General features: G+C 28.9%; 3 protein-coding genes across 8 annotated transcripts; 1 reads left to right on the top strand and 2 right to left on the bottom strand.

Annotated features, from left to right (window-relative positions):
* Nucleotides 1–1,370: 1,370 nt before the first annotated feature.
* LOC145182930 (uncharacterized) lies at nt 1,371–7,537 on the bottom strand. Of its 2 annotated transcripts, none has more exons than XM_090086015.1 (5): nt 7,355–7,537; nt 7,091–7,162; nt 3,925–4,117; nt 3,073–3,749; nt 1,371–2,814 (listed from the first exon to the last, which is right to left on the bottom strand). In XM_090086015.1, exons 2-5 carry the CDS (start codon nt 7,135–7,137, stop codon nt 1,806–1,808), a joined length of 1,926 nt encoding a protein of 641 aa, XP_089942141.1. In that variant the 5' UTR covers nt 7,138–7,162; nt 7,355–7,537; the 3' UTR covers nt 1,371–1,805. The 2 variants fall into 2 exon arrangements, with proteins under 2 accessions (XP_089942141.1, XP_089942142.1); XM_090086016.1 differs by lacking the exon at nt 7,355–7,537 and adding an exon at nt 7,325–7,346.
* Nucleotides 7,538–7,577: 40 nt separating this feature from the next.
* Nucleotides 7,578–14,840, top strand: LOC145182849 (UPF0764 protein C16orf89 homolog). 4 transcript variants are annotated; one of them, XM_090086026.1, is made up of 6 exons: nt 7,578–7,729; nt 9,443–9,506; nt 9,948–10,482; nt 11,758–11,931; nt 12,324–12,614; nt 14,237–14,840. In XM_090086026.1, the coding sequence occupies exons 1-6, from the start codon at nt 7,599–7,601 to the stop codon at nt 14,362–14,364; spliced, it is 1,323 nt and encodes a 440-aa protein (XP_089942152.1). In that variant the 5' UTR covers nt 7,578–7,598; the 3' UTR covers nt 14,365–14,840. The 4 variants fall into 4 exon arrangements, with proteins under 4 accessions (XP_089942152.1, XP_089942155.1, XP_089942153.1 ...); XM_090086027.1 differs by having other exon boundaries at nt 7,610–7,719; XM_090086028.1 differs by lacking the exon at nt 7,578–7,729 and adding an exon at nt 9,219–9,269.
* Nucleotides 14,841–16,034: 1,194 nt separating this feature from the next.
* LOC145183389 (uncharacterized) lies at nt 16,035–21,997 on the bottom strand. 2 transcript variants are annotated; one of them, XM_080058730.2, is made up of 2 exons: nt 21,861–21,997; nt 16,035–17,421 (listed from the first exon to the last, which is right to left on the bottom strand). In XM_080058730.2, exon 2 carries the CDS (start codon nt 17,406–17,408, stop codon nt 16,671–16,673), a length of 738 nt encoding a protein of 245 aa, XP_079914856.2. In that variant the 5' UTR covers nt 17,409–17,421; nt 21,861–21,997; the 3' UTR covers nt 16,035–16,670. The 2 variants fall into 2 exon arrangements, with proteins under 2 accessions (XP_079914856.2, XP_089942161.1); XM_090086035.1 differs by having other exon boundaries at nt 16,035–17,909; nt 21,861–21,932.
* Between the last annotated feature and the right edge of the window lie 4,748 nt (nt 21,998–26,745).

The raw sequence follows: 26,745 nt of genomic DNA, 5'->3' as shown, positions 1-26,745 counted from the left end.
ACTCAGAAAATTTAAACACTCAGAGAGCAACATCAAAAGTTTATTTTATCTGGTGCTGATCTAAAGAAATCAAAAGAATTCGATAATCCTGCTCGTCCACCAACATTTCGATTCCCAGATGAAAAGCTAATCATAGAAGCTATTCCTCCAATGGAACTTCATTTGCTTCTTGGCGTTGTTAACCATCTTATTAAGCACTTGGTTCAAGTTTTGCCAAAAATAAAAGAATGGTTGACTTCAATACATATAAAATTACAGCCGTACCATGGTGGTCACTTTAATTGCAATGATTGCATGAAATTGCTGAGAAAATTAACACTTTGAAGCAGATAACCGTGGCTGATAAGGCATTTGAATCATCATCCATCTGCCATGTTCTTCATTTGTTTCTCCAAGTTGTTAATTCTTGTTTTGGATGCCCACTTTCTCCAGACTTTGAGAAAAAGATTCAAGAGTTTAAGAGCAATTATCTAGAGTTGACTGCTTCTGTCATACCAAAAGTTCATGCTGTCTTTTACCATGTTCCAAAATTTTTAAAGCACCATAAAACTGGTCTTGGAATTTACAGTGAGCAAGCAACAGAGGCACTCCATTCAAATTTCAAGCCTCATTGGCGAAGATTCAAAAGGATTGTCTTATCCAGATTATTCCAAACAGCTGCTGAATTTTGTTGTTGATTACAATAGCCAGAAATTCTAAAGAAGCACAAAAGAACGAAGATATTTGTGATAATTAAATTTAGAAATGTTGTGAATAATAATTTTACATATTTATTATGTATTTTTTTATTGTTATCTATTTATTTATTTATAACAATATAATATAATATATATTAAAATTATTTGAGCTAATTTAGGCTTTACAATTCCAAAACAAAGTATTTGAGTGAGAAAATCCGATAATTTCGAAACTAAATATCTCCCTTGGATTTTAATCCAGGATTTTTAAATTTGTTTTTGAGTCCCCAACATATATAGAATCAACCCTCAAAAGGGACAATTTTGGGATATTTAGTCGGCAAAAAAGTCAAAATTTTCAAACCGTGAGAAGCAAAAAATTTAAAAAGGCTTAATAGTACGGCCGGAGCTAAATTTGTTGTTAAAACATCAAATAACAAGAAATGAATATTAAAGAGTAAGTCGATCTCATTTTCAGATTTGTAAAATGTGAAGTAATTTGCATAATTTTTGGCATTGCTAAAATTTTTCGTGAAAAAAATTTACTTGTATCAAAAACTGAAATCAGCAATGAGGAGGGGGAAGTCGCATGATTTTCAGTAATGAGGAGGGGGAGGTCACATGCCTTACTCAATAAACTGATCAGGTTTGATTTCTGTTCACAACGATAAAAGTATTATATTACGCTACGAGTTTTTGATAATAACTCTTTCATAAATTACAGACGGCTTACAAGGAACATTCTTAAAAATATACACGGAAAAAAAAAAGATCAATAAATAAAAACATCAAATAAATTAACGAATTTTCAGAGATAAGAAGAATATACTAAACTATACTACAAATAAATTAAACCCGATTGTAATTAAGAATGATCTTGGACACCAAACTGCAATATATTAATTTTTTGAATCAATCGTGAATTTAAAAAACAACTAGCAGTTATGAAAGATTTGTTATAAACTTTACACAACGCGATTGAAAAGTTTAGCGCTCACCTACGTTAAATAACTATGATAAACGGTAGAGCTAAACTACCTTATTTCAAACGAATGCACACTTGTCGCTTGAATATTTACATTATCTTAACTATAAATTTCTACTTTATATTCTACTAAATATACATAACTAAACGCCGTTGATCTTTTGCATTATAATCCTAGCTTGCTCGGTAAGAAATTTCTGATCGTTGCTTTGACCGTACGCAATCATTTTAAAAGCATCAGTGAACTGTAAAAGTTGACTTTGATTAGATATCGAATGAGAGCATTGGGAATGTTTTGCAGGTAACCTTCTTAAAGGAATCTTTACCGGTTTTCCAACAAGTGGCAAAATATTTATCTTTTGTTGCTCACTTGGAATGTAATTAATTTGCGGTTGGTATTTTAGCGTTCGAAATACATTATGCTGTTGCTCTTCTTGTACAAATGAAGCACTAACAGGAATACTTTTAATAATATGTTCTTTGCGCGGGGTAAAGCACGTTGACATTTGTTCAATTGCATTTATTTCTTTGTCAGAAAAAAGATTAATACCGCAAGTTCGCATGATGCTGGATTGAGAAGGTGTTTCAAACAACGTTCTTCGAAGGCTCTCTTTCACACTTTTATTTTCCCCTGTGCATGATTCCCTACTAGAAACATTGGGAAAATCATTTTCGGGAGTTTTAATAACATCAGTTTCAATAACAGATTGTTTTTGTAAAAGCAACTCAGAGATTTCGTCAATGGTGGGAGTATTCAAAAAAGCTTTTTCTTCTTTTGATACAACTCTAAGAGGAGTAGGCGTTCTTGGAGTTGTACTTAAGAAAGATCGTTTTGATTTCTGCATACCATGTTGAACATTTTGGGAGTTCACTCCTCTGCGTTTGTTGCACGTTAAAGGAGTAAAATTCAACTTGCTTTCCTCAAGATATTTTGCTGGGGTAGATGTGACAATGAAGGAGCTGCAAGCTGCGGTATTTTCATTATCTGCGAATATAGAAGTAGATGTTGATGAGTTCAAAAAAACTGATGGTGAAAAATTCAGAATGTCTTCAGGCAAAAATGACGTATTGCTTCTATTTTCGTTTTTTTCGTCATGCAGATTAAGTTTTTTTGATCTTGCAAGTATTCCTGGGGCTGAAAACTCTTGCCGCCTAATAAAAGTTATAAAATCTATGGAACCAGGACATTGATGCCTGTTCATATAAAACGTTTTTAATTTTTAAATGATTTTAGATATACAGATTTGAAACATTGCAAGAGTGGATTTTAATTGAGATGCAATTTAACTAATGAACTAAGAATTGTTAAAAAAACTAATTAAGAAGATACTAATTAAGAAAAACTAATTAAGGAAATACAAAAATGAATAGATCTCAAGACTATTGTTTTTAGAAAAATATAATTAATACCTCAGAGGATACTCAAAATAGTTTTCTTTATCAGCAGGATCAGGATTACTTAATATTTCAGAAACTCCTCCCATTTCTTCAATTAAATCAGTAAGATTTGTAATATTTTTAAATGGGGTCATGACAAGATCAGAAGAATCAATATCACTATCATCTTCTTCTTTAAGGGTTTTAGATTCCTTGAAACTGGGTAGCAGACAAGTTAAAGAGTTTTTGCATGTTAGGTGATTTTCTTTTATTTCCACTGCATTTGAAGGTAAACTTGTTGTAATATTCTTTATTTTCTTTGAACCTGGGTATAAATCTATGCTTTTTCGCTTTTCTCTAGTTCGATGTTTATAGCCTGGTTCGAGCTGACGTTTCATTGTAGAATTCCAGTGATTTTTTATGGCATTATCAGTACGACCAGGTAAAAGTTTAGCTATATCAGCCCATCGATTACCGATTCTTTTATGAGCATCAAATATAAGTTTATCTTCTTCTTCAGACCATGCTGTTTTGTTTACATTTGGATTAAGATGATTATGCCATCTCTCTCGGCATTGTTTTCCAATTCGACCTTTTAAATGAGAGGCAATCAATGACCATTTTTTTGGGCCATACTTTAATACAAGCTCTGTAACTAGATCATCTTCTTCTTTTGTCCATGCGCCTTTAACCAGGTTAGGGTCTAAGACCTGTATAGATAAAAGTACTTTAGATAAAATAATTCAGTTGGTCTTTTTTGTTGTTGTTATTTTGTTTTAAAGTTGATATGTAGGTTTTGAAAGTTCAAAAACTTTTGTTTAGCCATCTCTTTGAAATCCCAACTTTCAAAACAAAAACAGCAAAAAAAAACAGAGTTTGCTTAACCTTTTTCCACCTTTGCTGACATTGTATTTCAGTATGATTAGGAAACTTTGAAGCTATGAATGACCAGTCACAAATTCCAAACTGCTGACACAACTCTCTAAGTTGATGATCCTCAGACTTTGTCCATTTAGTTTTTAAAGAACTCTCTTGAGCTTGAATCAAGCTATTGCAAACTGGTTGAAAACCACCAATCCTAAACAGAACTCTAAGTTATGAAAAGTAAAAAAACTATGGAAAAAAAAAAAAAAAAAAAAAGTAAAACAGAAATCAAATAGTGAAAAACTTCATTAATGTGGGGAATTTCTTCTACCCCATCTTGTGATTATTTCTGTAGGAATACTCAGGCTATCTATTTTAGGATTTTCATTAGCAGAAAGGAAGTGGCAACAAACTACAGGTAGCAAGTATTCTATCAATAATTTCTCAATGAGAATGCATTAAGCTCTATTTAAAAAACACTTTGTTTGCATAGTTATTTTTATTACAATTGCTCTGACCTAAGCAATATTTCTAAGTCAAATCTCTTAAATTAAATGGATCTAAAAAAGGAGTATGATCATACCTTACAACTGCATTTCTTTAATCAAAATGGAATTAAAAACCAAGTTTAATACAAGAATTTTATTCTTAGTAAATACTGATATTTGTTGCATCTCTTTACAAGGGAATGTACAAACATCTTACACTTCAAGTAACTGAAAATTTTGTTGAAACAAAAATAACTCTGAATGAATGTACAGGGTGCAACAGCAATTAGCGAACTAATTTTTGGCTGGGTTTTGTGATGTAAATAAAATACTTCCGCAATTTATTTTTCCGCCAATTGTTGATTAATGTTGAACAAATGTCTTAAATTTGAATAAAAATGAGAATAAAAAACATTTTAGTTAAAAGTTTTACAATGGAAGCCAAAAGAACTGAAGTCTTAAATTTGATTCACGCAGATTTGCCTGCACATGAAGTGATTCATGTTTCTGGAGGGTCTAAAACTACATTTTACAAAGGGAAAAAACATGACTGTTGAGAGAGCCAAAGTGCCCTATCCATTGAACAAAAAAGCTGATTAAAAGTTTACAAAAAAAAAGTTTGTTGAAAAGAATCCTACTGTGTCCATCAGAAATACAGCAAAACTCTTCAATGTTGATAAGAGGACAATCAGAACTCTAAAAACACTTAGAAAGGTTAGTATGGCTCAACCTTCATGTCAACTTTTGACAGAAAGACTAAAAACTTTACGATTGGAGCAATCAAAGAAGCTTCTGAATTCTGAATCTTAGTGTTGACTGTGAGCTCAATAGGCAAAATGACAGATTTATTGTGCAGAAGAGTGACAGAGCACCACTTATGTGTCACACCAAGCACCCTCAGTCTGTCATGATGCTAGGAATCATCGCTTCTAATGGAGAGAAATGTTCAGTAATCTACATCAAAGAGAAAGAAAAAGTTACCTCTGATGTGTATATCAGATTACTAAAACATTATGTGGTGCCATGGCTGAAGAAGACACTCCCAGAAAACAATTATATCCTTCAACAGGTTAATGCACAATTGTCATGGGTCCAGAAAAGCCTAACACAATCTTCAGGACAATATGGTTAATATCTGGCCCAAATACTCTAGCCACCATTCAGCCCTCACCTGAATCCCCTAGACTATAATGTGTGGAGTGTAGTTAAGAGTAAGGGTTGCAAATAGGTCTACTCAAAAACCAAGTCACTAAAGTCATCAATTACCTATGCTTGGAACTCAATGTCAAGGGACTATATAATCAGCATTTGTCAGTCCTTTCATTCTAGGCTTGAGGTAGCGATAAAAAAAAAAAGGAAACCTAATTGAATGTTGAGAGCTAGGAAAATCATTTATATTAAATTTTTCTTTTATCAATATTCTATGAATATAATTTTTTAGTAGTTTAAAAATTCATTTTGAAAAATGTTCCAAAAAGTTCGCAAATCATTGCCGCACCCAGTAGTATTTTTAAATATTATGCTGTCAAAAAAAATGAATGGAATAGCTCATCTATAAAAACTAACAGTGAGAGTAGAAGAATCAAAAGCAAGCCCAGTTGCTATCAAGTTGACCATATTGATAAACATAGCCAAGCATGCAGACATTAAAAATTGATCTTGCATGAGCTTACATAACAAAGATCTCCTCTTTGTTGTTTCTAAAATCTAAATGAGCTGTTGATGTTTCATACCTTAAAATTTTCAAATTTGGGGATACTCATATTTCATAGTATGACAACAGGTTCGAATTCGTAGCTGAATAGTTACTAATCTAAAGATTGTTCATGGGGAAGTACATTATCCTCTAAGTCAAGGAGTTACAGAAATGGCCATGATAAGCTGCATTGTCAAAAAAAAAAAATGATGGTTGAACAAATCATAGCCAAACAACACAAAACTATTGGCAACCTGTAGAATATACAAAAGCAATATTTATAATCTGTGGGTAATTATTTGATAACTAAATAATTTTTTTAATTGGTGGAGTAAACTTAACACTCAACACTTTATAAATATAATATATATTACACAATTTAGCATATTGGGAATGACTTTCATACAATTTTAATTATAGGTCAACATCAAACAATTTTAATTATATTTTCTCAGACTAAGTCTTAAGTATATTTATTAAAACACTTTTTTTTTTTTAAGAAAAAGTGTTATGCTAACACATATTTAAAAAAACACGTGAAAATATGGTATACTTATTTATGTCAAATATACTTGCATTCACATAAAAACATTTTTTGTTTTTTAACTTTTAGTTTTAGACAAAGACTCTTATCTAGTATATTGTTAATTTTGTGAACTTTACAATTAACTAACACTAGGCTATGAAAAAATTTATGCATGTTTATTTTCAGTTATAAATGGATGCTTTAAAGCATAAATGTTAGAATCCAAATATAGACTATGTAGTAAAAATAGTTATATAAAAAAGAATTTATACATTAGGTTTATATATATTTATTTAAATGTTTTTTATTGATTTTTTTACTTTATTTTATAGTCTTTCAAAAGCTAAACTTTTGTTGTTTAACTAAATGTATGAGATATCCAATTTTAATATGAATATAATATGAAGAGACACAATCCTGCATGGTTAAAACATGTTTTAAATTACCAAATCATATTAACCAATATATTTTACGAACCTCAAACTAATACCTTCACCATTTTTATCTATTAAAATACCATCCATTAAACAAAATAACCCATATTTCAATCTGAAAAATATAAATATTATTTCATTTTAATAGATATAAACTTTCATCTATTAGAATTTTATTTTTTAAGAATAGAACTTTTTTTTTTTTTTTTAATAAGATGTTAAATAAGCTATTAAATAAAATAAAAATCTGGATTAAAAACGTTTAAAGCTACACTACTAATAGTTAAGAATCTTGTGCTTCTTTCACCTGAGAAACAGAATTCTGTCATTCAAATTTTAATAGGCTGGATAAAAAAATCTTTAGCCTTTAAGACGTCAGGATTGATATTTTTCAATAAATCAAATATAAATATGTAAATTTAATTCCTGGATTAAATTTTTCGACTAAAAGTATACTTAACTTGATTTAATTTTAACTTAAATTTGCGCCAAAAAAACAAAGAGTTCAACAGGGTTTCACCGCAGAGGAAATAATTTAGCTTGGAATCGTCATGACAAAAGCTTTTATATTGCATGATGGGTGTCAAAGTCTTATTTTATCTATTCTGGATATTGCATTTATGCTTTTTATAAGCAATGTCAGTCTTCTTTTTGAAAGAATTGAAAAGCAAGGTAATGCAAGGTAATTTTGCAGTTAATTTTTGTTTTGAGATATAGGAATCAGGAGTTGGATGCTTTTGACCTTTATACAAACTTATTTTAGTTTAATAGGAGTCAGGACCACCCAACTCCCGACTCCTATTTCAGCCATCAAACAAACCACCATTCTGTTTTAAATTACTTTAGAATGATAATTTCCTCCATGCTCGATTGTATTGAAATTTAGATTAAAAAAAAAACTTGATTTTAATCAATGAGTCAATTCAGTAATGTGACCCCCTCCCCTTTCTCTGTTAAATATCTTATAGTTAAACAATTATAGTTAAATCTCAAAAATTGTTTACGTAGTTCTAATGATAGGCAACGAGTTTTTTCAAACCTTCTGTAGGAATTTCAATCCTTATTCTTTTTTTTTTTTTTATTATTACCGTTGTTATCAACTTCGACTAAATCTAACTAATTCGACTAAAAGTCGATTTCATTGGGTAATCATCCTGACATCCTTATTTCTATTTTTCCACTTGATTTAACTTTATCAACCTTTAATATTGTTATGATACTGACCAATTAGTAAAAAGACATCTTTGTTTGTAGTTTATCTTGTAAAGAGAAATTATTTATAAAGATTAAGCCATGCGTATGAACGTCATTCAAAGCGGGGTTGTTTTTTTTTTCAACTAAAATATCTGAACATTTAACCTAATTTACTGTATTACATAAACTTAACTCTTAGCATACTATATGTAGTACCACTTAATAACCAGTTGATGCTTTTTTAAAACAAAATGTTAAGTAATGTTAAGTTATGGTACTCATTTAAGGATGCGAAAAAGTTTTATAAATCTGCCACCCCAAAAAAAGTTTAGCCGCCTCATCTAGCCCCCCTCCCTCCTACTACGTCACTGTTTTATATTAAGCAATTTTTTTTTGTTAACTTTTTGCTTTAATTGTTGTGAAAAATGATATGAAATACCCATCTGTGCTTTTTTTCTTTACTTTGTGATTTTAATTTATCCAGGAGATTAGATGAATTAAAATTGAACAAAGAAAATGCTCTTGATATAACAGCAGCACGTGTTATTATAACAGTACTACATTCCACCTAGTTTTTTTTGTTTACTCTCTTAAAGTTCCATTTTCATAGCATCTAAAAAATAAATTGTCAACCAACATTAAAATATATGATTATAAAAAAAAAATTATTCAAATATTTCGACTAAATAGACTTTTAGTCGACTTAGTCGATTTTAAAAATGTATTAGTCGATTTTGGTCGACTTTGCAAAATACATTAATCGATTTAGTCGATAGTCCAATAACTTCAAAGTCGTAACAACACTATTTTATATATATATAAAACAGTATTGTTTCAACTTTTATATATAACTTTTTATACATTTTGATAATAAAGTTGTTTATAAGTTGTTTAAAGTTGTTTATAAGTTTATAAAGTTGTTTATTCATAACATAATATACAATGACTGACTGTGCTAAATCCTTATTCTATAGAGGTTAAAACGTCATTTGGAGTTAAAATTACGTAAAAGTAATACTGAGTCTCCGGTACTTATTTCGTAATTTAGTAACAAAATTGTAATTGTAGCAAACTAATTGTAAATAAATAGTTTTTAAAAAACTGTTTCTAATAGCTTATATTATTTAACTTTCTATAAAATGAGTTGTATACCATCGTTGTCTTAGTGTTTTTTTCCTATATTTTTCTGATATCTTTTTAGGAAAAAAAGTCCATATACAAAGAATAGACGTTTTGATTTCTCACATATTCCTTGTCAAGTTCTGGTGCGTTTTTTTTTCCTTTAATCTTACTTATTTAAAATCGTGTAAATTACTGTCAGTAAAAAAAGACCAATAAACTCAAGAAAAACCTAAAAAAAAAATTTTTATAAGGTCTTGAGTACTTTAAAATTACTTTTAAAGAAGAAAATTACGGAAAAATAAAGAAGAAAATTACCCTAATTTTTCTCTTTGAAAGTAATTTTAAACTACTGGTCCAGATCGTAATTTTTAGAGCACGGTTTGAATAGGGTTTAATAATTTCATGAAAACACAGCACTATTATAAAAATCAATTCAATACCGTTGCCTTAAAGTAATTAATCTTATGCAATGGTTTTAAGCTCCGACAATGTATTATTTTTGATAGGAATGCTTTTGTACTTTTTCATTCTAATAAGCTTAACTAAGTGTTGAATAATTTTCGTGTTTTGTTTATTTCTAACAGATGGGCAGAAGATTTTTATCAGGACTATTCATTTTGATTTCTGTATCTCTAATAACTTGCAACAGACTCACATTTAAAAAGGGTTTAATTGAACGCCAGCTTCTTAAACGATTAAAGGCTGTTCTAACGGAGCTAGTTTTTTTAAAAGATCGAGATATTTGTGCAATACGCGAGTTCAGGTTTAAATGGAAGGATATCAGGTCGGTTGCTCAGACCATACATCGGATTGCGAAGTTTTGGATTGATTATCACAAAGACGTTATTGTAGATGGTTTCTTTGGCGTAAGATTATCTCAAGGAATATTACAAAAACTTTTCACTAGTATCAATCATTTCCAAATTCCAATCCATGCAGCTGTAAGTAATCTTCGTGAAAATGTTGATCGAGCAGCGGAGTTAACATGGCAGAGTATGAAGCTAAAGAATGATTCATACTCTAGTAGCTTTTTAGGTTTACTTAGAGAGCCATGGTATTACGTCCGAAAGATGAGACACGCCAAAGAGGATTTGCTGTGGAACTCAAAAAGATATGCTTGTTAGTGATTTCTATATTAATCTAAATAATCTGATAAGTATATTAAGTCATATATACAAGTACATTTAAGTAAATATATAAATATATACAAGTATAGATAAAGTATATATACAAGGATATACAAGTATAAACAAAGTATATATATATACATATATGTGTGTGTGTGTGTGTGCGTGCGTGCGTGTGTGTGTGTGTGTATGTGTGTGTGTGTGTGTGTGTGTGTGTTTGTGTGTGTGTGTGTGTGTGTGTGTATACTTGTATATACAAGTATATACATGCTTTACATATACAAGTATATACCATTATATATAAGAATATTTCAGCTTGAAAAAAAATGCTTTTTTAAGGGGCCCTTAAAAACATTTAAAGCCTACATACATTTACATAAATTTCGTTGAGAATACAAAAAACCTCGAATTTAACAGGTCAAAGTTTGGAGAATATAACAGTATTCTACGTTTAGATAACAGGTGTAGTCAATCTTGTTAAAGAAAATAAATCAATCTTATTAAAGAAAATAACATGGGTATTAACCATGCAAAATCACATTACGAGATAAAGGTCAAACAAGTTGTGTTTTTTGCTTATCATTAAGTTAATAAATCACTTAATTGCTTTGCTCTTTCGCCTGGAAAAATAGTAATATAAAGTACACAAGCTTAAGGTTGATGTTAACTCGTACCTTGTTCTACGTTTTCACAACTTGTATAAAAAAACTTTTGATTTTTAGTTCATGTTATTTAAGGTGTCAATCAATATTCTCCCAAATATATTCGATTTGTTTAAAATTTTATTTAAAGAAACGATTGAAAGAGTTTACAACTGTTTTGTTTGAGCCATTACCTTCTCGATAGTTTCCTTTTACAAAATCTGATGATTCATCAATGCAGTGAATTGATCCAACTACGTTGCTGCTCTAAACTATTACGTTTTTGTTTAATGCTTTTACCGCTTTCTCTTTTAAGTTTTTATACTTTGAGTGAAGTTTTAAATTTAGTTATATACTCGCCACTCGTCACTCCAAAGAGTAGTGGTCCTAGTTTTAGTGGCCCTAGTTTTTTTGATATGAAGAAAATCAAGCTCGGTGAGTTCATCACCAGAAGTGAAACTTTTATAGAAAATGATTTCATCCTGAAGCCCCTTCCAAACCCCCGAAGCCCCTGTTGTTCAATCTATACAATCCATTTTCGTTAAACATTTTTAAAAATTGTAAAAAAAGAAAAATAAAAACAATAAAATCATCTATGTAAAACTTACCTTGCTCTTTCATTTTAGACGATCTTAATGAAACTCAAAGTGATAAATGTGTGCAACAGCTATTCAGCCATTCAAAGTATAAAAGAAAATGTTTCCTGTCATCAGAATGCCTGTTTATTGAATTACGAAAGGAAACTAGTGGATATTATTTAACGCATCAAGGGTTATATTTTTTAATAGCAGAGCGCAGTGGTAATGCTTTATTTCCTTTTTTTTTTTTTTTTTTTTTTTTAATTATTTTTCTGGTTTACGCAAACTTGCTGTTACAATTGCAAGAATGATTGAAAATAATCTCAGTGGTATGTCAAAACTAGAGATGACTTTTTTGATTCCCTAGATACAGACGAGCCTTAATTATCTGAATTAACTAGTTAAAAATTCCGATAGTAGGGCTTACTCGAAGCGTAATGTCCGGCTTTATATTTCGGAGTTACGTTATCGTAGTTACGTTACGTTATGTTATCTTAGTTTTGGGCAAAATGAAGTATACCTAAGTAGATGTTCTCATAAGTCATGCAACTTATGAAAACACCTACACACGCATATTATCTACAAACCAAGTATACACTTTTATTTCTTTCCAGGTTGTCATAAAGAAATAGCCGATCATGTGGGTGGTGAAGCTAACGTTGAGAAACTCTATGATATACTAGGAAGTAATATGTATCAAGAAATGATTAAAACAGATTTAGGAAATTCTGGAAACTGGGACCTTTTTGCTGAACAGGGAATTGTTTGTGCTGTAATGGGAATAACTGAGTGTTTTCGCTTGGATTTTATGAGAAAAGTGATGAAGTGGGTAGAACAAAATGGTTGCGTTAGTCCTAATTTTTCTGACGAAAGTGCAAATGAAAAAAGGCAAGATTTTGAGATTGGTAAGTATAATTATACTAAATAAGAATATTTTTTGGCAAAGTTCCCCAACAAATTTCACTCTTAACTATTATGTGTTATTTCATAATTTGCTCAATATATCAAACGTGAACATTTAACAAATTTATATTGAGCGCAGCGTTTGAGTTCAAGGGAGTATTTAAGAAAATTGTTGGGGAAACTGACCAAAAATTTTTTTTTTTTTCTATTATAAATTTCGTTAAGTAAATGGCGTTAGTTATTATTTGCTAAAGTTTTGGAAACGAGTTTTGGACGGAAATATTTTCTTCAGTTTATAAATCTACGTTTTTGCTGTAAACAAATGCAACGCCATACAAAAGTTATGTGGGAGAGTTTCATGTGAAACTAGACTAGAGAATTATGAGTTTTTTCTGATCTGATCTTCTTACATTTTTCAAGTCTGGAGGCCTTTAGTTTTTTAGTTAGCATAAATCTTTTTGCCTTGCTAAAGAACGTGCTCCAGCTTCCTTCACAGTATTTCTGATAGAGGAAGGACTTACCCAAAGATCTCGGGCCATGCTTTTCATTGTCTTTGGTGGTTGGTCCGGATCCTCCTCCTAATCTTGTTAAAAATATCTCAGCAAACAACTGAAATGGGTCTGCCACACTAAGGTTTCTTTTCTGTGGTCCCAAGAACCTTTAGCCTCTTCTTAATATTGTAAACAGTCCTTCTGGGAACCTTAAGATTTTGAACAATTTCAGAAACTGACATTCCGCTTGAAAAGCTATGACTACCTCTACAGTTTTTTACTCGCAATTCTTTCAGTAAAATTATTTTAAGGGTTTATTTGCATTTTTTATATCTTTAAAATTTTCAAAATCTTTTGGTGAATTATTTTTTGGAAAATTGCTTGGTACGATTACAAAATCTCATGAAAGTTGAGCACCGAATTTTAACACGCGCACGGTAAATATCAACAGCAACGTCTACCTCAACCACATTCACGCTGCAATCAACACAAAATGACCGTGCAAAAAGAGCCAATTTAGTTCTAACATGATGATGCGCGTTCGCATGTTTAGCATCGTGTCTTTAGATTCGTTAATAAAGGCTGGGAACTACTTTCTTATCCGCTAATACTCTCCCACAAAAGTGCTTACGGGCTATCACGTCAATTGATCACTTAAAAGTTGGTGGTTATCAAAGAGTGGATTGTCTCTAAGAACAGTAAACTTTTCGCCTACGGAATTGATTAGCTGCCAAGTAAATAGGAAGTAGTAATTGAATTAGATGATAAATATGCTCCGGAACAATCATTTAAAAATCATTTTTGCTGAATTAATATTTGTTGAAAAATAGCTACAATACTAATGCACCGACTCAATATATATTTAGTATTGTTCACGTTTAGTATATGTTTTTACATGTATGTTTTCTGTTAAATGTTTAATCTTTGATATATTCATATAGCCATGTTAATTGTTATAAAGATTATAGTTATTAAAGTTTTCCTATTTAAACAATTTCGCAGACATACTTCCTTAACAGTTCCAAAAAAAATGCTTTTTTAAAAAAATTTAAACTAAAAGATGTTAATATTCTTTGTAGGAATTCATTTTTCATTTATTATGTGGTGAAGTTTTTTTTTAAATTTATTTCTAGGCTCATGCTCACAGCACACAACATCTATTGTAATGGCTTTCCTCACTCTTCATTTGAAGTTCATGGTTGAACACCCATGTTTATTAGATGATGATGTTCATGGTAGAGCACCCATGTTTATTAGATGATAAAGTTAGAGGAATATTGTCTGGAAATAAAGTTTGACCAGTTTGACTGGTTTTCGGCAAGTTTATTGATAATCCCTTCTACAACTGGCACCGGTTTTGATTAATAAAATTTTAAATTTTCTAAATTATTTGGTTAAAACCATACGGTAGCCTCGGATCCCATTAAACACAAAAATATTTTAAAAATACATGATGCCTAAACTAATGCTTTAAAACTTGTAAAAACCTGAAACTGGTGTTAATTAGCATTAAACTTAATAAAAATGTAAAACTGTTAAAAAACTAGTTGAAACTTGTTTAAACAGGGTGAAACGTGTTACAATTATTGTGACGTGTTGAAACGGGTTTAAACGGGTTGAAACAAGTTATAAACAGCATCAAGTAGGTTGTAAGCAGCAAAAAAGTTGCATTATTTTATATATTGTTGTTTGTCTTTATATATTTTTGTTGAAAATTGATTTTATTTTCTATCAAAACAGATTCATGAATGCTGCGCATTTGGGTATACTTAACCGCACAACTTAAGCCTATATTTAGCTACATGAGTTACAGAGAAAAATATTTTTCTCAAGTAATTTTGATTTCTGTAATAAATCACAAGTTCCGCGTCGTATTTTAGCAAGATCTAAACCCATGCACAATATAACATTAAATAAAAATAAACGTAATATTTTATTGTGTTGTGTTAAGCTTTTGTTTAAATAAGAAGTAAAAGATTAAAGATAAGAAATGCATATTTTTTGAATGTTTGTTAAATTTTTAGAAAATCGTCCTTAGTTTGTTATCTGATAATAAATATAAATTTTAAGCTCATACTTTTACAAAAAAAAAACGTAATAAAGGGGCAACATCCAAAAAATTCTTTTCTTCGAAAATTTACGCACGCACTATAAATAAGTGCTAGGGTTAAAATAGTTATAATCAAATACTAATATTTATATTAAAAATTAGGTAATATTTGTTTTACCTAGACAAGGAACCGCTACTGAAATTATAAATTATTTACTTTAAAAATAATTTCATATAGACAGCTCTTTCAGTTGAAATATTTGCCTTTGCGTCCGGCGTTCATAAACAAATCACTTAACATTGAAAAAGATTTATTTTTGAAGAAAAGGAAAAGAAAAGTTTTTTTTGCAATTTTTTAAAACACTCGAATTAAAAAGCTGTAAGAATAATCTAATGCTTTTAGAGAAATTATTCCTTATAAATCTTTTTTTATATAAAATGCATTTCATTTTGCGATCTCTTTCGTATTACAAAATGTTAGCGTTTTGATAAGTAATATTCAATTTTTGAGTTGAAGATCAAGACAGCTTAAACACACTTTTTGCATCTTGCTGACAATTATAATGCGTAAAATGTTCATCGCATTGTAAGTCTAACAAGACGATGACACCTTTGTAAATGCGCGTGAAGAAATGTGCGTCAAGAAAAATTTTGCAAAGCAAGATTTTAATGAAGGCTCATAAAAAAAAATTCAATTTTGTTGTTAAAACCTTTGACCTCAAGTGAGGTTCTTACAAAATAGTAATAGGTTCAAATGAAACATTTCTATGTTGAAGTGATATATTTTTTTTTTTAAGATTTTTTTTTTTTTCTCTAAAATACAATCAATAGAGAAGAAACTTGAATAATCTCGCTTTCTAAGAAAGAAGATTATATTTGTATCGAAGCCCACAATAAAAACTGTCTTCCTGCAAGTTTAAAATCTGTGGAAAAATACAATTTTATTCACTGAACGGTTAAAAATTATGTTTATAAAATTTGTTCTTGCGTTTATTACATTATTACATATTTATTACATTATTACATATTAACAATGCTTTTTCCAGTATGTTCCAATGCTTTTGAAGGTTATGAATAGTGATAATAACCTCAACATCATCCATAATGACTTGAAGACCAAAATATTTTATACTTTTTAAAACAGACTTTTGCAAATTTTGTTAAAAAAAAGAAAAATCTTATGAAATTTGCATTGTGTGGATTGTTTTTGCTTCTTTGTAATTCTTCATTCAAATCTGCGTTTAATCAGCGGCCTCTTCAGGTTTAAAGAAAGTGATGGTAATTTAGTAGTGCAATAAAGGTATAAAGAAAGTGACGGTATCTTGGTAGTATGATAAAGGTATAAAGAAAGGTTTGAACTATTTGTTTAACCTAAAAAAGTAAATGTTTCATACATTGTGCGAAAAGCAGTGGTCTGAGATATAAACATTCTTTGCTTTTGAAGGGTATAATTTTTTTGAATAGGTCTTCTTTAGCCTTTGATATGCATATTTTTAACTTATAAATTTACACTTTTTTTAAGCCATGATGGATTGCGCATTTTTTGAGCTTACAATTAAAACCTTTACTTCTTTTGTTAAAAAGTCAAGCATTTCAGATTTGATATCTTCTTTAACTCCAGCGTATCTCTCCGTCTTTATAAATGACGATGCTGTTTTAAAATCAGTTGTGTGTAGTTTGGCGATTGCTCTACTAAGTTTTTTAAAAAGTTTTTCCCGTTTCTCTAAGTCTAGATCCAATAATACACTAGCTGCCGACCGTAATGTATCGCCATCTACTCCAGCTATTTGCTGAGAAGTACAATAATTTTTAACAGGTACTCTTGACATAAATACTTTGTCGGCAGAGTTTATTTCTTCCTCAGGAATGTCTTGATGTTCAGTATAGGTTCTAAATGGTGTTCCATTTTCATCGCATAATATTGCCAAAGCTACTACACTTCGACCATCTAAACCTTCAACATCTTTTTTAGGTTCATTTGTTGCCTTTAATTCTGCTACTTCTTGGCTGAGTTTTTCAAAAGTACCAATATAACCTGGAAAATCACTTCCCATGCACGGAATCCCATTGACCAAACTTAATCTTCGTGCAATAAGTGAAGTTTTTCGGATAGGCTGACTTGGCTTTTCGAATGAATTAGAGCGCTTAAATATGCTTTTCTTGCCTTTTGGAACCTGGCATAAAATATTGTCTTCCGTTGAAATTTCGCAGCAGAGCTGAACAACTTCATTAGTTGTAAAATCTTTGGTGGGCATGATAAATATTTTTCTTAAAAAGAATAAAAACTTGATCAAAAAATAGGAAAAAAAAAAAAAATCACATTGATAAAAGGAAATCGTTAGTATGAAATATTTTACAGAAAAAATCATGAAAAACCATGTTCTCGTTTAAAATTATATTCTCGTTTAAAATTATGTTCACATTTAAAATCATGTTCTCGTTTAAAATTTCAGATTAAACGATAATTTTAAAAACTTCGTTTGCAAATTAAAAAATTTTAAAAATTCTCCTAAACTTTCTTCGTGTTTTAGAAGTGGAAAACTTCCAATGATGAAGCAAGTGAAGTATTTAAATATTTTGAGCAGGACATGAAAGTCTTCACAATAAAAACTCAAATAGCTTATCTAGACAGCTTAAGGCAAATAATCCCACACTCAACACGCTATAAATAATAAAAGTTAACAATAATATGTATTATCCGAACATACCCAGGCCACCAAAAATGAAGTAAGAGACTTTTAGCAAAAACATTTTCACTAAAAAATACGAAAAAAGATTTATATAGCAAGTTTGACAAATGAGTCTGGAAAAACTAGCAGCAATTCATTCAATTACAGTCTGGCAAAACTTGCAGTAATGCATTTCGCTGAACTTTTTCATTAGGTGGCGATGACTTTAACTAATTTATTATACGATTATTAATCTTATCTTACATTATTTATTAATCTTTTAAATATTTTTAGTTTTAACAACTTTGCCAAAATGTGTTCTGGCAAAATTTACAGCTTTTCATTTAAATCCTAATATTGATATTGCATATGCAGTTTTGTCATATGATATGCTTTTGCTAAAATCATTCATAAACATTACCTCGTAAAGACCTACCACGACAAAAGATAAATACAATGGTGAAAAATATTTATCATTTCATTTTTTTAAAAAAAAACTAAAACATTCTTATCAGATTTGTCAACCGAAGAACGCAAAAAAAAAGTGATCTTTTATGCAAAGCATTATTTTAAGTAAAAGTTTTCACTCGACAAATCCGAACAAAAACCAAGAATTTTATCTTTAGTTTGATAATGCAAAAATTGTCGATCATAATCTATAGAAGTTTGGTTCAAGCATTTGAAAATTACAAAGAATTCCAGAAATTTTTGAAAATTTATATCATAAATATATTCGACGATTTTAAAGGATTTCAATAAAAGAGGAGAAAGAGCATCACTGAAAATCTTTTATAAGCGGATCGGAATGATGGAATATTTAGTAAATGTTATAAATAAAACCTATAAATAAAAGAAATAAGAGCAAAAGATGAAAGTAAAATAACTCGACCATCTTCACATTTATTATCTTCGCTAAAATTCGTTAGTCCAGCAAATCTATTTTGAAAGATTTGTTTTCTTCGGTATTTCGGTTCTTAGAACTTTAAGGACTTAAAACTCAAAAGTCATATAATCGCATTAAATGAAACATGTGCCAAAACGTGTCGTAAAGAAAATATTATACACATTACTACCCCATTTTTATTGCACCTTTAAAAGTCTTAAAAAATATTATACACAATATTACCTCATTTTTATTGCACCTTTAAAAGTCTTCACAAAAAACGAAGTTGACAAACTTTTTTTTTTTGTGACAAGAAATTTGTTTTTTGCAGTGAAAAAGATTATTTTTTGCAGCATTTTAAAAATTGACTATAATAAAATTGACTATAAAAAAATTGACTATAAAAAAATTCTTAGAAGAAAAAACGCTATACGTTTCTGAATTGATAAGATTAAATTACTTTTATTGCATTTTATAAGAACAAAAGAAATTCTAATTTATTTTCTTAAAATATTCAAAATTTCACTAATACCATAGAAAACGTATTATTGAATATCAGCTGGTATTCAACGCAATATTGTTTTTCCCGTCTTTATTAGTTTAATGAAATGAACATCAATGATTTTCTAAGAATATGAAAACAGACATCTTTTAACTCCTCATCAATTCTCTGAATATAATCTTTGAAAGAGCGTTGATTTTGCAAACGTGATTAAGTTTGAGTGAATAGAAAATCAACACAGACAGTTTTAAAAGCATAAACAAAATCTCCTATCAGAGAAAACTTTTCTTTCAAAGTGACCTGGGTTTTTAACATATAACCATTAGCTCCAAAGCAATAAAAAGTTGTGATGTTTTCTTTAGGTCGAGATAAATTAATTTTGTAAACTGTTTTCGCACCTTTGCTCCCTTCATGTTTGGGTTCAATTCAAAATTTCTCTCATCAACATTGTAGAAAGCATCTGGACGATTAAGGATATGAAGCGAAATATTTTTTTCTAAAAAAACTGTGAAAATTTTCAAACAACCTATTGATTCTACTGGCTGATTTGATGCTACTGTTCTGTAAAAAGATTTTGGGGTACGAAGATTTCAATGATTTCTTTGAACGAATAATTTTACTCAATATTCAGTTGGAAGTTCATTTTTTAAACGGCGAAGTATGGGAAGCTTTATAAAGTTTTCGTATGTCTGAAACAGCTCAAGTTAAATTATCCTTCTTTTTAGGATCGCCCTCAAACTTAGATGACACACTAAGCCATTCAACCTGTTGTTTTTTTTCAAATTCAGTTAACACATTTTCAGGATCAGTTTTCTTAAGACCACGACTTTGTTGTTTCTTTAAATATCACCTAATTTTCTGCTCTGGCATATTTGTTAAAAGTTGCATAAACAGATAAAAAAAAAAAGATATTATGAAATTTCTTTCTTTAGAGAAAGAAGTTCCATGCTTCTTTTATTTTCGAAATAATCGCTCAATTGTTGCTTCCTCTACTTAAAAACTGTTACAATTTTTTATTTATTACAATAAAAATTAGTTAAATTACTTTTATTGATCAAAAAAGGTCTTCAAAAAAACTTTTCGTGAAAAATTTAAATTTTGCCATTAAAAGGCCGCAAAAAACAGATTTTTTTTTCAATCGCAAATCAACAGATTCAATATTTACATAACTTTAAAAACATTCGTCACTTGAACTACAAATAAATTCTCAATGAGAAATCAAAACAATAAAAAGGTAATTTGGTTTTCTCTAATATTAATCGTCATCTTTTAAGCTTAATACCCATAAAACGTAGAATAAAAAATGAATAATCGCAAATTTTGTTTCAACGAAGGAAAAGTTCAATCGTTAAGATTTAACTAAAGTTAAACGACAAACGTTAAATTTTTGTTCAGAGTGGTTTTATATGCATTTTTACACGTTTTGCGAGCGAGCGGAGAACTTGTAAAATACTTAAGGTGTATTTTTCTCATAAAAATAGTGAACACCGCACTAAACAGATTACCGCAAAAAACAAATCTTTTACCTAACTCACTATTTTTTATAAAGGTGTACAATATTTTAAAGTCTTTTTTAGGCTGATTAGAGAGTATCGTAAAAGATTTTCAAAAATTAAGAAGCAAATTTACAGAATTTTTTTTTAGTTAGTGTTATTTAGCTCGATCACTTTAATTATTTAGCTCGATCACTTTAATAGATTTTTTAGTTATTGTTATTTAGCTCGATTACTTTAATAGATTTTTTAGTTATTGTTATTTAGCTCGATTACTTTAATAGATTTAGATGCTAGAAGGGTGAAACAAAATGCAATATAAAACAGAACTTTGGTTTTATTGCGAGTTATTCAACTTTAAACAAAGGGTTTGACTGAGTTAATATTTTTTTCCTGATTGATTTTTTGACTATCATGCCGAACTTTCAAATGTAGTCCTACCAAAGATTGGCTATAGAAAATCTTTTCAGTGTCCAGTTCTACTCTTGAAATTTAAAATACTTTATATGGTAAAAATAAAAAAATAAATAAAATGTTTAGAAAAGAAAAAAAAGTCCGGATGCAAAATTTTAGTTTTAGAATACTGAAAAGAATGCGTTAAAAGTTTCGTAATGAACGAAAGCTTAAGTTATTGGTATGAAATGAAGAAGTAACAAAAAATTTTAATGTAGAAGACTCTAAATTCAAACTTTTTATGATTGAAAAATTTAACATCTATTCGCGGAAATTGGAAGTTTTTTTATAGAAAAGAAGAGCGAAAAACTGCCAAGATCAAGATGTTGAATCGGCGGAAATTCAATTGTTTAAAGCGTTAAATAAAGGAAATTTTATATTTAAATTAATCAGCTTTACTTAGAACATCACATTTTTTCACTTTTATAATTCTGACAACATTTATATTGTAAAAAATTTTTTTCTCGATCAGCTTGAAAAATGTTTTTAACTGAACAGGTTTCTTATATTTTTTTATTTTATTTTATCTTTTAAATTATTTTTGGTTAATTGTTTGAAAACATGGAAAAGAAACTCACTTAATATTCGTATCAAATCATGCAAGAAGAAAAAATAAGTGAAAAACATTGGATTCAAAAAGTTACAAGGTTAATGAGGCAAAAAAAAGAAGAAATTATAAGTGTCGCAAAAGAATTAAAAACACTTACAAAGAATATTTTTTTCAGAGCAAACCTTGACATTACTCATTTACCTCGTCTTTAAAATGATTTGAAAGCATCTAAATAATATAGATATATAAAAGAATAATATGTTTGCATAATTTTTAACATGATTAAACCTTTAGAGTGTTATTAGGAAAACCCGCGATAGATATAAGGCATTCACTCAGGCGTTTAATCTGCAATTACGCACAGTTGACAATCAAGTCATGTCACAACTGTAGTCTTTTCCATTCTTATTCTGTTTTTACTCAGCTGAACAAGTAAAGTGTGTGTATAAAATGCATCGCGTGTGTAGTTTGAAGTTTTGAAACCGACTTCTATGTAAATATTTTAATAAGTTAATTCAAATCATGTTAAATAAACATTTAAACTTTTCTTGCCAGTGGACAAAAATGGAACAAATAAAAACGAATTTTAAAACTGTTCGGGACAAAGTTAATCATTTTTTCACCATTTTTATTTTCTTTAGAAAATGAAGCCGTTAATCAGTAATTTTGTCTAACAATTGAAATTGGCGGCATCACAAATGAGACTCTTTTTTTAGGTTTCATAGGATAGTTCTCATAAGAGCAGTTTCTCCTAAATTTATAAAGTATTTGCATGATTCTTGCAAAGTATTAGCAAGATATTTGCAAAAAGTACACAACCTACATAAATTATTAAAATCATTTTTAATGATGCATTTCGCTAAAGGAGTATAAGACCAAAGTTCATTAATAAAGGCCAATATGCAAATACTTAATTTTAAAACTCAAGCTCCAATCCAATTTAAAAGCAAGATTAAACATACAGTAAATTTTTGCAATCGAAAATGTAAATTTAAATTGAGCAGAAATCAAATTTCAAAATTGGCAGTTAACTCTAATCTTGTCCTTAAAACTAAAAACCATGTAACGGAATGGTCTAAAACTAAAAACCATATAACGGAATGGTCCAAAATAAGGAATTTTCAGAATGTTAAGGCAAAAAGCTTGATTACATTTGATGTTTGTTTAGTAGAAGTGTAATAGATTTTGAATAAATGAAGTCTTTCATCTTGTTTTTTTCAAAATCCAAAAAATTTTTTGAAACTTGAATCCAAATATTGAAAAATTTAGTCAATTTATCGTTTAATTACTAATTATCAAATCACTTATTTAGACAAAGTTTGAAAAACAAGAAATTCTACATTTAGCCAGTTTTCAAATGGATTGAATAAGTTTACAACTTATTTCAATATATTATTAACAATTTCGGACCCATATTTGTTACCGGACCTAAAAAAACGATATATTTTTTTTTATACCTTTTCTCCCAAAATTATTTCCGAAATTTTTATTTTTACACTCTTTACATCACGAACAAAATTTAGTGTAATTTTCACAATCAGAAAAAATATTTCTAAAATCTGTCCGTTTGTCGTTTTTCAATCTGATACATTTCCATTCTAAACTCCTTCTGTTCTTGTTTTTTTCTATTCTGATATTTTTTCGTTCTAAAATTGACAAAAATGCTGAAAAGTTCAGTCAAAATATTTAGCTGTGATAAATTAACACATGAAAAATTGTGAAATGTAGTAACAGGGACACGGCATAACTACTTTAATTCCAAAAAGTGGAAATTAATACTTTCTTTTCCCATAAAATTATTTACGAGGCGCAATTTGTAATTGCTTCGACATGAAAGTTATTGAATAAAATTATTTTTACTTATTTTTGAGCTTGTACTGTTTGATGCGAAAAATGTCAATATTTTTAACTTTATTTTTAACTTTATTTTTAACTTATTCGCAACATGTTTGATCCATGATATATTTTTACATCTATGAGGAATTGAAAAATAGTTGTTGTTTTTTTTTTTTTTTGTAAACAATATGAATTTCGCTTAAAAAAAAACTTTTAATCGATTTAAAGTGGATGCTATCTCATGAAAAAATTTACGGCAAAACTTTATCGCCAACATCATTTTTTTTAAAGTTCGAAATTTTTTAACTTAACAAGTTAGAATTTTTTCGCATAGAAAATAATGACGAAAAAATAATGACGAAAAAATAATGACGAAAAAATAATGACGAAAAAATAATGACGAAAAAATAATGACGAAAAAATAATGACGAAAAAATAATGATGAAAAATAATGATGAAAAATAATGATGAAAAATAATGATGAAAAATAATGATGAAAAATAATGATGAAAAATAATGATGAAAAATAATGACGAAAAATAATGATGAAAAATAAAAAATAAGGAGGGAATATGCGGGATAAGCATATGCGGAATATAACTTTCGCAAAATAGATTTTGCTCAATTTGATTGGTATGAAATTTACCAACTCTTCACAAAATCAGGGCCAGGAAATCATTGAAAATTGCATTTTTCTAATTGGGATAAACAATGAGAAAGTTGAAGAGACAAAAAACAAAAATTTGAGGAGGATCGGGTTGCATTGTGCTAGAAAAACATATTTCACTGATGGATAAACTGACCTATCAGGTCAATGAGCCCAAGTAACGCGGCATTCAAAAGATTCATCAAAATTTATCATCAGACATATGAGCTTTGCTCCAGGGAGAAAACTCAAACTCTGAAAATTAAGATTAGCTATAGAAATCCTTTAAGATGTTATAAACTCCTTTTAGTCCTTAACTAGAAGTAAAGGACTAATTCTAAATTCTACCTGGTCAAGTTCTTCAATTTTTTGATTCACGTCTTTTTTCAAATATTTTAATATTTTGAAAAACATTATTGTAAAAATATAATATGGTCCAGAAGTAAAGAAAAATAACTTTTATTTAATATTTTGTTACCAATGATGTGCATGGATATCTACACCAACTAATTCAAGGTATCAAAAGCAACTATGAGTAGGTTTCAGGGTATTTTTTAGATAAACCGTTTTAACCTTTGCTGATATTCAACTCCAGTGAGATTAATTATGGTGGCTTCATTCAACTTAACAATCGGCCATCTACTAATTACATTGGGAAGCATTTTTTCAATGAATTGATGAATTTAAGAATTTAAAAAACTCAAAAGTATTACAGAAATTACTCATATTTATGCTAAAACATGTGCTAATCTGATGAACATTTAGTTTTGTATTTCATGTTAAGAGTATCTTCTGAGTTCCGTGCGGAATAAAAAGAGCGGGCTTCTTGTAAATAATAGATTTAAATATCATCTATTTTACAAACGGTAGACGAGAGAGTAATCTTAACACTAGAATAATAAGTAAAAGATAACAATAATAACAATGACAGCAGGTCAGAAACAAATTTATACTGCACCGACAATGAAGACATAACAAACATTGCTCGGAAAGGTTGCACAAGACGAAACGATCCATAAGATGGAACGAAGCGTTCTAAAAGACTCCGTTATAAAATTTTAATCTAAATTTTTCTTTTTTTTTTTTTTAATTTAATATACTTGAGCAAATAATTTTTCAAAAATTCACTATGAAGTTTTTTTATTGCTAATTTAAACTTCTAAAATAATTATGAGTAAACTTGACATTTCTTTCTCGTCGTTGTTTTTTAAGATATATAATTTTACATAAAGCGGTGCCAACAAAAAAAAAAAGGTTAAGAGGTAAATTAAATATCTAGTAGAATGAAAATTTATCTAAAGAAAGCATTAAAACCTAAGTTTAAGAATGTCTAAATGTGTTTAAAAGTGATCCTCTTCGTTAACTGGTTGTAATTTAAAGTAAATTTTGAATGTTATTTTTTTTTTAAATAAAACCAAAAACAGTAAAATTGAATGAAGATACCATAGCATAAGATGCATAAGATATGTAAGATACATAAAGTATTATATGATATAAAATATGAAATCATAAACCTAAATTCAGAAAATTAAATCAAAAAGTACTCACACTAGAGAGAATTTTTTGAGTTAATTTTCTGAATTTTTTTTTTTTTAAACTTTGTTCTATTTGTTTTTAAAAAGTTTGATTATACAAAATTGTTTAATATATATTAATTTAAACAAAAGAAAACAAAAAAATGCATAAGGTAGGTGAGTAGTTTTAAGTAAAACTCCTTGGATCTTGCTCACTCTTCCTCTTCTAAATTATTGCAAAACATTTTCGTTTGTCAAATTTTTTACAGCAATTTTTGTCTCATCCAAATTCATTTTTTAAAAATTTCCATTACACAAAATAATGAGAAATAAGTTTTATATACTTCCTGTTTGCTTACTAAACTCTTTCTGTTTATTTGGATTAAAAAATATCATTTACAAAATTCAAGCAGAGGAAAACGTTTTGTAAAAATTAGGTCGTTTTATGACTATAGTGGAGCACCACTATATTCGTGAAGCAAATGATGAAGCGGCAGTCTCCGACTGGCTCCGATTTGAACTCGATTTTTTAGACCCGGACCCTTAAGTAATCTATTTCATGTATCGAATAATTTTCAATTTATGGCGAATAGATTAGTGCCTTAAGTACTTCTTTTTTATATATTAAACAAACGAAAATAATTCCTAGAAGCTTACTATTCGAAACTTAGTTTTTTAATCAAAACTTTTATTTAATGCTTTCAATATATGCCACTATATGCTTTCAGTGCTTGAATTTATTCAATATTCGTTAGTTCACTGTATTTTCTGGCTGATTATTTAGTATTGAGTAGAAAATATTAAAACATATTTCACTTATAAAATATATATAGTTAATATTAAAAATAAAATTTATATATTAAAATATCTCCCAAGTAACCAAAATTTTACTTAATCTTGAACCACACACCTATTTAAGAACTATTCAAAAGTTTTATCATCAACTGAGATTGTGATAGAATAGCTCGATAAACAAAGTAAAATGCCTGTGACTATATGTTTTTCTTTTTTTTTATGAGATTTTTTAAACAATTTTTGATTAAATC

Source organism: Hydra viridissima, unplaced genomic scaffold, assembly GCF_058129835.1.
Source record: "Hydra viridissima isolate aposymbiotic clone 2 unplaced genomic scaffold, HvirCarnegie_v1 scaffold_4, whole genome shotgun sequence".
Lineage (NCBI taxonomy): Eukaryota > Metazoa > Cnidaria > Hydrozoa > Anthoathecata > Hydridae > Hydra > Hydra viridissima.
Note: the sequence above shows the minus strand (reverse complement) of the source record. Positions and strands in the feature narration are given on the sequence as shown.